Consider the following 10,237-nt stretch of genomic DNA (forward strand, 5'->3'; position numbering starts at 1 on the left):
AAGCTTAGCTTAGCTGGATAGATATTCTTGGTGAAAATGTTTACCTGGAGAACCTTGAAGATTGGAGTTCAAGCTCTCCTCACCTGAAGTGTTTCTGTGGATTCGTTGCTATTCTAATTGGTCATCCCCTGTAGATAGTCTGAACTTTTTCTCTTGCTGCCTTTAAGATATTTTCTTTTATACCTACTTTATGTAGGTGAATTACTGTGTCTAGGAGTTGGTCTACTCACTTGACATCTTGCATGGGTTCTCTAAATCTCTTGTGTTTGAATTGTCATGTCACTGATGTGATGAGGGAGATTTTCTTGGACAATTTCATGGGATGTTTGTTCCAGAGTGGTCTCTGTCTCTCTTTCTTCCTCAGAAAGTCCAATTACTCTTAGGTTCAGCCTCACGAAACAATCATTCCTCTCCAGAAGAATAAAATATATGTAAATAAGGGTCAGGGGGAGGGTGTGAACAGAAGAAAATATAGTCAATTATGAACATGCTCAGCATGAGATTCTGTCCTGTGTGAAATGCAGATTATTTTCCAATTTCACCACTTGTTTGAATCATAAACTGCATTTAATTATTTATCTATTTCAGTAATTAGTTCGACCTGGAGTTTCTCTCTGTTGTCAGGCTGGAGTGCAGTGGCATGCTCACAGCCACTGCAGCCTCCACCTGCTGGGCTCAGGCAATCCTTCCACCTCAGCCTTCCAAGTAGCTGGAACTACAGGCGCATCCTACCATGCCTGGCTTATTTTTTGATTTATTGTAGCGAAGAGGTCTCACCAAGTAGTCCAGGCAGGTCTTGAACCCCTGTGCTCAGACAGTCATCTTGCCTTGGCCTCCCAAAGTACTGGGATTACAGGTTTGAGCCACCACACCTGGCCTATTTATTTATTTTTAAGTTAGGGTCTCACTCTGTGGCCCAGGCTGTAGTACAGTGGCACTATCACAGCTCACTGCAGCCTCAACCTGCTGAGCTCAGGTGATCCTTCCACCTCAGCCTCCAGAGTAGCTGGGACTATAGGCATGAGCCACCACATTGGGCTAATTTTTTAATTTTTAATTTTAATAGAGACAAGGTTTTGCTCTGTTGCCTACGCTGGTCTAGAGCTCCTGAGCTCAAGTGATCCTCTTGTCTTGCCTCCCAAAGTATTGAGATTACAGGTAAGAGCCACCTTGTCCTGCTTTAATATGAAACTTTCTTAAAAGAGGACATTTTGTTAAAAACTCAGTGTAACAGTTTTCAGATTAAAAAAGGGGGTGACTTTCCGTTGGAGAGCCCTTATTTAAACACAGATGTCTTCTGTAAATACAGTTGGAAAAATACTGTCAGTGAGCTCTTTGTTTCTTTTAACTTATCCATGCAGGATCTGAAAAGGAAAGCTACTGCTCTTTCATCAATCACGAGGTACTTGACAACAGAATCATTGATGTACTGAGAGCTGGATTTCAAATCTTGCTCAGTGATCTAGAAGAGGGGAGAGGTAGCCAGTATTCTGCCTCAGTTTTTCTGATCAGGGTTCCTGTGGCTCTGAGTGTTTTCATTCTCTCTGTCTGGCCACTCTGAAAATGTTTCTTTGAATTCTAAGACAAACTGTGATGTCTATCCTGTCTTTTTTTTTTTTTTGAGTTGGAGTCTCACTCTGTCGCCCAGACTGGAGTGCAGTGGCCACTCCCGGCCACCGCAGCCTCGACCTGCTGGGCTCCGGCGATCCTTCCGCCTCAGCCTTCCAAGTAGCCAGAATTACAGGCATGCGCTACCACGCCCGGCTAGTTTTTTGATTTATTGTAGAGATGAGGTCTCGCTGCCCAGGCGGGTCTCGAACCCGCGGGCTCAGGCAATCCACTCACCTCAGCCTCCCAAAGGCGCGGGATTACAGGCTGAGCCACTGAGCCCGGCTCCTTTTTTTTTTTTTTTTGAGTTGGAATCTCACTCTGTCGCGCAGACTGGAGTGCGGTGGCTGCTCCTAGCCACCGCAGCCTCAACCTGCTGGGTGCCGGCAATCTTCCACCTCAGCCTTCCGAGTAGCTGGAACTACAGGCACGCGCTACCACACCTGGCTAATTTTTGATTTATTGTAGAGATGAGGTGTTGCCAAGTTGCCCAGGCGGGTCTCAAACCCTCAGGCTCAGGCAATCCACTCACTTCAGCCTCCCAAAGGCGTGGAATTACAGGCTGAGCCACCGAGCCTGGCCATGCCCAGCTTCTTATAGATACATTTTTATGGTGCTTGGGGGAGACTTTGAATTATGTGGGTTTAGTGTCTTATAAGAACAGTTATATAGTTCCTTAAGTGTTATATAAGGTTTATGCATATGTCTTTTTTATGCATATTGAAAATTCTAACTGGGTGTGATGGCTCATGCCTATAATCCCAGCACTTTGGGAGGTGGAGACGAGAAGATTGCCTGAGCCCATGGGTATGAGACCACCCTGGGCAACATGACGAGACCTCTGCTCTACAATAAATCAAAAAATTAGCTGGGTGTGGTGGCGCATGTCTGTGGTTCCATCTACTTAAAAGGCTGAGGTGGAAGAATCGCCTGAGCCCAGCAGGTTGAGGCTGCGGTGGCCATGAGTATGCCACTTCACTCCAGCCTGGGTGACAGAGTGAGACTTCGACTCAAAATATAAATAAATAAATAAATAAAGACCGGGTGTGGTGACTCAAGCCTATAATCCCAGCACTTTGGGAGGCTGAGGCGAGAGGATTGCCTGAGTCCAGGGGTTCAAGACCAGCCTGGGCAACTTGGTGAGACCTCGTGTCTACAATATATCAAAAAATTAAGTTGGGCTCGGTGGCTCAGCCTGTAATCCCGTGCCTTGGGAGGCTGAGGTGAGTGGATTGCCTGAGTCCACGGGTTCGAGACCCGCCTGGGCAACTTGGCAAGACCTCATCTCTACAATAAATAAAAAATCTGCCGGGCGTGGTAGCGCGTGCCTGTAATTCCGGCTACTTGGAAGGCTGAGGCAGAAGGATCCCCTGAGTCCAGCAGGTTGAGGCTGCAGTGGCCCGGAGTGGCCATTGCACTGCAGTCTAGGCGACAGAGTGAGACTCCAACTCAAAAAAAAAAAAATTAGCTGGGCAGTATAGCGCGTGCCTGTGGTTCTGGCTACTTAGAAGAATGAGGAGAAGGATCATGTGAGCCCAGTGGGCCGACACTGGGGTGGCCGTGAGCATGTCACTGCACTCCAGCCTGGGTGACAGAGTGAGACTCTCACTCAAAAAAAAAAAAAAAAAAAAAAAGGTAAATTCTACAGAAGACACTTTTTTCTGTTGATATCTTACTACTCAATGTCAGCCATAAGGAACCCATTTAGAAATTTCCCTGTTTTTTCCAAAGGTATTAAAAAAATGACTTTATTAATGGAAGTGAGATTTTAATGTAATTTTATTATCTAAACTCTCACCGAAATACCTTGGTGTATTCTATATCTGGAGACTTTGACCTCATATATAGCTGTTGCCTTTGACCTTATTGTATTTTGTTTTCTAGGTGCGCCACCGAGCTTCTGGTCAGGTGATGGCTCTTAAGATGAACACGTTAAGCAGTAACCGTGCAAACATGCTGAAAGAAGTACAGCTCATGAATAGACTCTCCCATCCCAACATCCTTAGGTAATGGCTTTTCCTTCCTTCTGATCCCCAGAAGAAGGATCACTAAAAAGTGGAAACCTTAGAGGCTTGCTAGAATAGCACTGACAACTAAAAAGAGGGATTCAGGATTTATCATGCTGAATCTAGAGTTTAGCAGTACTCTAGATTTTTTTTCTGACCCACTGAGACTTAATTTCCTGGTAATTAACTGCATTTAATAAAGCAACTTCCTCTGTCTCTCAAGTTGCTTTACTCTCATTAAAACATTAGTAGCAGTTCATTAGAACAGTTGTTTTCTATTGCTGATTAGTAATTTATCAAAGAGAAAAGACTGGTCTTTATGTGGTTATTTAATTTTCCTAATTGCTTTATGAGAATTTGTAATTAAATCAGTGAATGAAAATAAAGGTGAAATTATGCCCTCAAGCCGTCTTCTCTTAACTTTTAGCACTAGCGGCACGGTGGCTCATGCCTGTAATTCAACATTCAGCCTTCTTTGGGAGGCTGAGGTGTGATCACTTGAGTCTAGGAGTTCAAGACCAGCTTGTGCAGCATAGCAAGACCTTGTCTCTACAAAAAAAAAAAAATCAAGTTGAATAAAAAGGGGCCAAAAAAGAAAAAAAAAAATATCCACACATAGTAGTGTGGGTGTATAAAATCCCAGCTACTTGGGATGCAGAGGTGGGTAGGATCACATGGGCCCAGAAATTCAAGGCTGCAAGGAGTTGTGATTACACCACTGTACTCCAGCCTGGATGACAGAGTAAGACCCTGGCCCTAAAAATAAAACCAACAAAAAAATAAAAAAATAAAACCAACAATGAAAGAAAACTTTTAGCACTCACTTGCAAAGACAGTTTGCCTTTGAGAATTATTTTTATTATTTTATTTTTTAATTTATTTAAGAGTCAAGGTCTCAACTCTGTCACCCAGACTGGAGTACAGTGGCACAATCATGGCCCACTGTAGTCTCAGCCTCCAGGGCTCATGCATTCCTTCTGCCTCAGCCTCCTGAGTCACTGGTACTACAGGTGTATGCACTACAGTTCTGCACTGCCTAATGGCGCCCATCTAATTTTTAAATTTTTTTGTACAGACAACATCTTCCTATGTTGACTCAGCTGGTCTTGAACTCCTGGGCTCAAGCAACCCTTCTGCTTCAGTCTCCCAAAGTACTGGGGTTACAGTGATGAGCCACCATTCCCAACCCTTAACACATTTTTTGAGCGTCTAGTATGTGTCTGGTGATGTGTCAGAGATCAGAAAGCTATCAAGGTATATATAAAGTAGAGTTTCTACTAGCAGATAATTTGGAAACTTACACTGGTGGAAAGAATTATAAATCAACTAAGATACCACCATTTTGGTAGAAGTGCTATAGGAACCTAAAGTATTGAGAGGTCATATTAACTTGGTAGATCAGGGAAGCCTTGAAAGAAGGGACTTGAATTGGGTCTTGAATTGTATTAGGATTTTAGAAGATAGGGCAGGAAATTAGAAAGGAGTAGAAGAGTGCTATATAAAACACATAAATACAAAGCTTTTTGAGGAGTCAGTGAATACATTTCATATGACTCATAATTTTAGTGAATGCTTGTGTGCTGGGTGCATTACTTTTTTTTTTTTTTGAGTCAGAGTCTCACTGTCGCCCGGGCTGGAGTGCAGTGGCATGCTCACAGCCACTGCAGGCTCGACCTGCCGGGCTCAGGAGATCCTTCTGCCCCAGCCTTCCAAGTAGCTGGAACTACAGCGTGTGCTACCACATTCAGCTAATTTTTTGATTTATTGTAGAGACGAGGTACCGCCAAGTTCCCCAGGCTGACCTCAAACCCCTGTACTCAGGCAGTCCTCTTACCTCAGCCACCCAAAGTCCTGGGATTACAGGCATGAGCCACTGCGCCTGACCTTGGGTACATTGCTAATTTAAAGGTTTAGTCTTCACAGCTGCTTTCTGTTGAAGAAACTGATGCCAAAAAATTATGTATTGGGCAAGGTCTTTGACTCCGAGGCCTGGATTCTTGTACAGGCTTCTCTTAGCATAACTAAGGACTTGACAGGATAATATTGGTAGATAAAGGTGGAAAGGTAGAATTGCGCCAAATTATTCAGAAATGCTTTGCATGAAGCCAAAAAGATCATAGTGTATTTTCTGTGATTGTATTATGAGCAGAGACTAGCATGACAATGTAACTGATGACAAGATACAGAGTTGTTTTGTGTTAGGGAGACTGGTGGCCAAGAGATCAGTTAAGGCCTTCACATGTTTGAGAGAGAGGTGAATGAGGCTTGATTTGGTATTCTACTTAGACAATTTTAAGGTCTTATTTTCATCTTGCTTAAAAAGATTTTTTTTTTTTGAGTTGCCCAAACTGGAGTGCATTGGCACACTCATGGCCACTGCAGCCTCGACCTGCTGGGCTTAGGCAGTCCTTCCACCTCAGCCTCCCAAGTAGCTGGAATTACAGATGCACGCCACCGTGCCTGGCTAGTTTTTGTGATTTATTGTAGAGATGAGGTCTCGCCAAGTTGCCCAGGCTGATCTTGCACCCCTGGGCTCAGGCAGTCCTCTTACCTTGGCCTCCCAAAGTGCTGGGATTACAGGCTGAGCCACCGTGTCTGGCTTAAAAAGTCACAGAAGAAACATTTAGCAAGAGTTAGTAAAAACAAGAAAATAAAAATTTCCCTCGATCTCAGCACTCAGTATAAGGCTATTATTAGCATTTTGAACTATTGCCTTCCTATCTTTTTATTTCACCATTCTTTTTCTTTTCTTTTTTTTTTTTTTTGGAGTTGGAGTCTCACTCTGGAGCCCAGACTGGAGTGCAGTGGCCGCTCCCGGCCACCGCAGCCTTGACCTGCTGGGCTCCGGTGATCCTTCCGCCTCAGCCTTCCAAGTAGCTGGACCTATAGGTGTGCGCTACCACTCCCGGCTAATTTTTGACTTATTGTGGAAATGAGGTCTCGCCAACTTGCCCAGGCGGGTCTTGAACCCGCGGGCTCAGGCAATTCACTCACCTCAGCCTCCCAAGGCGCGGGTTTACAGGCTGAGCCACCGAGCCCGGCTTCTTATTTTCTTTTGAGTTGGCGAGTCACTCTTTCACCCAGGCTGGAGTGCAGTAGCATGCTCACCGCCACTGCAGCCTTGCACTGCTAGGCTCAGGCAATCCTTTCACCTCAGCCTTCCAAGTAGCTGGAACTACAGGCGTACATCCCCATGCCTGGCTAATTTTTTTGTTTATTGTAGAGACAAAGTCTCACCAACTTGTGCAGGCTTCTCTTGAACTCTGGGCTCAGGCAATCAATCCTCTTGCCTCAGCCTCCCAAAGTGCTGGGATTATAGGCGTGAGCCACTGAGCCTGGCTCCCTTTTTGTATTTTCTTCACTGTGAACTGGACTGGCAAATGCATGAAAAATTGACTTTAAGTAAATTTATTCCATTACAGCAAAAATTTAAAATATTGTTGTTATGTAATGAAAGTAGTATAGTATGGCCTGAAACTGTAAAACTACTAGAAGAAAACTTAGGGGGAAATCTCCATGACACTGATCTACATAATGATTTTTTGGGGGTTAGATCCCCTAAAGCACAGGCAACGAAAGAAAAATTGATAAATGTGATTGCATCAAACTAAAAGCTTCTGCACAATGAAGGAAATGAGTAAAGAGAACCCACAGAGTGGAAGAAAATATTTGGAAGCCTTGCATGATAAGAAGTTAATATTCAAAATACATAAGGAACTCAAACAATTTAATAGCAAGAAAACTAATAACTTGATTTTAAAATTACTCATGAGGCTGGTGACTACTGTATTGAACAGAGAAGGGCTAGAGTTCACTTACATCTTTGCTCTTATTTTGCTGGACATCCAGGTGTGCCAGCCTAGAAACATGTAGCGTTTTGATAAGACCAGTATTGACATTCCTATTTGATATCTTCTTGATGTACCCTCTTAGCTTATCTTCTTTTGACCCCATTGCTTAGGAATGATTCCCACTTTAGTTAACTTATAAAATATAATATTATTTGCTCTCAGCTAAAATTTCTAATGTATAGAAAGCTAGCATTCTCTCTTTATCTAAGCCTACAAATGAGATAATTTGTATAAAGCCTCTGACACAGAAACTGTTACATGTAAGTATAATACATGAAAATTACAATTATTAAGTACAATAGGCTTGCCCTTTGATGGTGACCATATTTGTTCTGCATGAGTCATCTGTCTTAAATATATTGTGACTCAAAAGCCTGGAAGTGGATTACATTTTAAATTTTATTTATTTATTTTTGAGTTGGAGTCTCACTCTGTTGCCCAGGCTGGAGTGCAGTGGCCCGCTTCCGGCCACCACAGCCTCGACTTGCTGGGCTCAGGCGATCCTTCCACCTCAGCCTTCCTAGTAGCTGGAACTACAGGCATGCACCACCACGCCCAGCTATATATACATATATTTTTTATTGTAGAGATGAGGTCTCACCAAGTTGCCCAGGCTGATCTCAAACCCCTGGGCTCAGGCAGTCCTCTCACCTTGGCCTCCCAAAGTGCTGGAATTATAGGCAAAAGCCATCGCATCCAGCATAGATTACTTTTTAAAAGAAGTTTCTTATAGTTTCTTTTATGTTTTTGTGTCTTCACTTTCAATGCATATTTTGAATACAACAAAAGGAAATTATCAGGCTGTGCCAGGTGGCTCACGCCTGTAATCCCAACACTTTGGGAGGTGGAGGTGAAAGAATTGCCTGAGCCCACAGGTTCGAGACCAACCTGGGCAACATGACGATACCTCATCTTTACAATAAATCAAAAAATGAACTGGGTGTGGTGGCCCACGTCTGTGGTTCCAGCTACTTGAAAGGCTGAGGCTGAAGGATCGCCTGAGCCCAGCATGTTAAGCCTGCGGTGACCATGAGTGTGCCATTGCACTCCAGCCTGTGAGACACAGTGAGACTACAACTCAAAAAAAAAAAAAGAAAGAAAAAAAAAATTATTCAAATCAGGCCTTTTGTTACCCAGATGAATACTAAAGGTATAGAACCATTTATTATACTTCTCTTGGATTTCTTAAATATCATAGTAAGCACGACTATGTTCTATTCACAAAGTTCTTAGAATTTGTATTCTCTAAATGCTTTCTAGTTCTCTTAGCAATTTATTGTGAACACTATAATTTTAAAATTTTTGGCTACTATTTGTTAGTATGGCTCTTAGTCTGTTTTCAAGCTGTAAATATATATGTGTGTGTGTGTGAGAGTGTGAGTGTGTATATATATACACATGTATATATATATTTATATTTTTGAGTCAGAGTCTCACTCTTGCTCAGGCTGGAGTACAGTGGCACACTGCTTACGACCACTGCAGCCTCAACCTGCTAGGCTCAGATGATCCTTCTGCCCCAGCCTTCCAATTAGCTGGAACTACAGGCATATGCCACCATGCTCAGCTAATTTTTTGATTTATTGTAGAGACGAGGTCTTACCATGTTGCCCAGGCTGGTCTTGAGCCCGTAGGCTCAAAGAATTCTCTCGCCTCAGCCTCCCAGATTGCTGGGATTATAGGCGCGAGCCACCGTGCCTGGCTTAAGCTGTATATATTATAAGCTCTCTAACATAGATGCAGAAGTTGAGGCTGTGGTATGAACCAGAGTTTTTTCCCAAATTGATATTAGATCTAAATTGGGAAGCCTCTATCTCTTGGAATCCTAGGATTTCACAAATGTGGCTTCTCAGAAACTGGCCTTGGGAAGGAACAGATAAGGCTTCCATTTCCTTCGCAGCTTAATGTAGCCAGAGCAACTCTACTCTTATCTGTGTTATATCAAACTTCTTCTTCTTCTTCTTTTTTTTTTAAAAGAAAGTAGGTTTTATTGAGAGGACAGAAAAACTCCCAGAGTGGGAGGGGACCCCAGGGGATTGCCCTATATCGAACTTTTGTATAAGAGTTTTGAAATCTCCTGCTTAAAAGAAAAAAAATGCAAGAAAGAAAATGTTGAAAATTATTTCTTTAGGGATTTGAAAAGTCTACTTGGGATAGAAGACTATCTGCATGATCTGCCAGATGGTAGGCATCTAATCCACTAGACATTCCTTGATCCTCTTCTGCCAGAGCTATTGTGTGCCTTGCAGGAGTGAGTGAGTTGAACTTTTGTAGTTTTCTCTTTTTCTTGACTCCAACCTCCCTACTTCCTTTCTTCCTTTTATCTCCCTCCCTCCTATGCTTTCTGTCTGGAAGGAAAAGAATAGGCCTGGTAAGTCATAGAGGCAGTAGGTGTGTAAATTCTGTTTGTATGTTTGGTGTTTTTTTTTTAATACATGGGTCCAGTTAAGATTGGTTGTTTTCTCATCAGAGCTCTAAGTTAATAGTTTTAAGAAAAGGAACAATACAGTACTTTGTTGAATGCAGGGACTGATTGTTTGGGCCTCTTGTGAATAAGGTTATTTACGCCAGGAAGTCTTGTACTCAAGATCTGTAACCCAATTCCATGCTCTGCTCACTTTTACTCCCCAATGGCCTGAGGACCTATACCAGGATTTGTTCTCATACCTCTGTTGTTTTTCATGCCATGAGAAATTTAATATTTTTAGACTCCTCATTTACATTCTCATGCTTACTTTTTGTTAAGGTCACATACCTTTTTTTTTTTTTTTT

The 10,237-nt window shown here is 42.7% G+C and overlaps 1 protein-coding gene across 2 annotated transcripts in view; it reads left to right on the forward strand.

Moving 5' to 3' along the window:
• Positions 1-9,318, forward strand: part of LOC103259913 (dual specificity testis-specific protein kinase 2-like) — a 75,806-nt gene extending 66,488 nt beyond the window's left edge. The window contains exons 3-4 of one of the 2 annotated variants that reach the window (XM_021712085.1): positions 3,493-3,614; positions 9,203-9,318. In XM_021712085.1, coding sequence (XP_021567760.1) covers positions 3,493-3,614; positions 9,203-9,215 — 135 coding nt within the window. In that variant the 3' untranslated portion in view covers positions 9,216-9,318. Of the gene's footprint in view, positions 1-3,492; positions 3,624-9,202 lie in introns of those variants that run through there. The other variant, XM_021712086.1, reaches the window with a different exon arrangement.
• Positions 9,319-10,237: the final 919 nt, after the last annotated feature.

Source organism: Carlito syrichta, unplaced genomic scaffold (genome assembly GCF_000164805.1).
Source record: "Carlito syrichta isolate Samal-C Ts95f unplaced genomic scaffold, Tarsius_syrichta-2.0.1 Scaffold303059, whole genome shotgun sequence".
In the NCBI taxonomy this organism is placed as follows: Eukaryota; Metazoa; Chordata; class Mammalia; order Primates; family Tarsiidae; genus Carlito; species Carlito syrichta.